This window comes from Haliaeetus leucocephalus, unplaced genomic scaffold (genome assembly GCF_000737465.1).
Source record: "Haliaeetus leucocephalus isolate CR32 unplaced genomic scaffold, Haliaeetus_leucocephalus-4.0 Scaffold141, whole genome shotgun sequence".
NCBI lineage: Eukaryota > Metazoa > Chordata > Aves > Accipitriformes > Accipitridae > Haliaeetus > Haliaeetus leucocephalus.
Genome location: NW_010972577.1, coordinates 1,661 through 3,812, shown reverse-complemented (window position 1 = coordinate 3,812; position 2,152 = coordinate 1,661). Strand labels below are relative to the sequence as shown.

The window sequence follows — 2,152 nt, the reverse complement described above, 5'->3', positions numbered from 1 at the left end:
GTTTGATTTTAATGTGGTTTCTTTCACATAAAAATTTACACAGAAGACCAAACTAAGCCTACCAAGAGAATGATAAAAAATTCCTCCAATTTCTCTTTTATCTTCGAATGACTTGTATGTCCAAGACTATTACAAGAACTGGAGTAAAATCATGGTATTACTTTCAAAGCTAAAAGATCTAGAGCCTTACTTAGTCAACATACTTAGTCAACATAGCTGATATTTAAGTCAAATAAAAACCACAAAGGATGTCAAATGGACCACAGTCATGAGCTGCTAGTGAAGTAACAAAAAAATCACTGTTACACTTTATTTATGACATTGCTATTATGCATCAGTGATGAACACTGTTTGTCTTACAGTGGTGAACTGTTCTGATCCTGGCTTTGTGGAAAATGCAATTCGGCACGGACAGCAGAATTATCCTGAAAGTTTCAAGTATGGAACAAGTGTGGCATACCATTGCAAGAAGGGCTTTTATCTGTTGGGCTCATCTGCTTTGACCTGTAAAGCTACTGGCTTATGGGATAGGTCACTACCAAAGTGTTTGTGTAAGTATTCGTTCAGTTGGATTAACATTAAAGAGTTGTGCATGATTTTTAGTCATGATACACCAAAAAAAGTGTAGCCACCTATTGAGGAACAAAACAGGACTTTAGGATCAAAGTATTGCAAACTGTGCAGCTCAGTAACACTAAGACAAGATGTCATGCAACTTGTCATTATTAAAAATGGGTTTAGAGGGAACTGTGGAGCTATTATTCGAAATGCCAGAAAGTTAAGATTGATTTCCCCTTTTGGTGTATTGTTAAGATATCTGAAAACAACTAGAGAAATCTAAAATTATTATTTATGTTATCATTTAGATTGATAGTCTAAGACCATTAATGCCTATCTCAGAATTTTTTTTTCAGATGTATTGAAAAGTATATGTGAGAACGAATCTATGAAATGTTGTGTAGGATAATTTTGCTCAAGAGGGTCTTTTCATGACATTGCTTCATAATTTCTCCATCACTTTACCTCAGAGAGGGAGGAAATCTTCTGGTGTTTCCTGTAATCAATTCAGTGAGCTTCAGATCTCTAGAAAATAAGTTTGGCTGACTTTCATTTTCCACTGAGATATTTTTCTTCTCTGATCACTATTAATTTTCTGACATTAGATTTCTGAATTACAATGCAATTATAGGAAATAATAAATTAAATGAAAGTATACTTTAATTTGCAAACACATCAGATGTTTTTAAAGTTTTTGCTTTACAGCATTGTGATTGTTTACTTAAATGATTTTTTGTATGAATTTATACTTATATATCAATCAGATCAATAAATGTAACTAGGTTAGTGAATTTGTTTCTTTTTTATGCTTGCTTTCTTCCTACTACTATGTATCTAATATCCACATGACCCAAGCAGTTTTGTTTTGATTTTCACAACAATCTATGCTTTCAATATCTGTCAATAAGAGCTATAATCTGAAAAAGGGTTTATTCATATTTCAAGAATTAAAAAATTAAGCAAAATACAACATTTTAAATACAAAAGAGCTGCATAAAATTGTTCATTTGGCAAGAATACTTTACTGATGGAAGCATGTACCTCACTTTTTGTATCTTTGAAAAAACATTATGAAAGTCTGTGGCCCAGTTCTGTTGGATCCCTTCCTACTTCCAGGACTGGGGTTTCAGTGTGAAGGGACGCTCATTATGCAAGGGGCAGAAGAGGATGGGGAGTCTAGATCACCTAGAATAGCTACGCATCTTTCCATATCAAATGTTTTGGAAATTTGATAGCATTTGCATGGCTTTCTGTTTTTAGGCAGAGCTCGAGGAAATTCACAGGTGTCTGTCCCCTCAGAATAGGAATTCCTGACCTTTCACTGGGGAATATTGGTTGAGGTCATGAGCCTGGGAGGTGCCTACATTCCTCAAAAACCTACCAGATTAGCTGCTGCTAATTTGCTGCTGATGGACTGAAACACTATCTGAATCCTAAATATCACCAGGACAAATTTAACATTCTTTCCCCTAAGAAAACCTCAGTGAAATGAATAGGGCTCTTTCTATGAGAAGGATCTGTTTATCTATTCACAGATGAAATCACCCAGAGTCTTTTCAAGTACTATGAGAGAGATGTAATTTTCAAAGGTTAT

General features: G+C 34.5%; 1 protein-coding gene across 1 annotated transcript in view; it reads left to right on the top strand.

Moving 5' to 3' along the window:
- The window catches only part of LOC104827832 (CUB and sushi domain-containing protein 1), a gene marked incomplete at its 3' end in the record, with an annotated part of 962,107 nt that overhangs the window by 958,301 nt on the left and 1,654 nt on the right, over positions 1 to 2,152 (top strand). Inside the window, exon 56 of the mRNA XM_010561097.1 lies at positions 363 to 551. Coding sequence (XP_010559399.1) covers positions 363 to 551 — 189 coding nt within the window. The remainder of the gene's footprint in view (positions 1 to 362; positions 552 to 2,152) is intronic.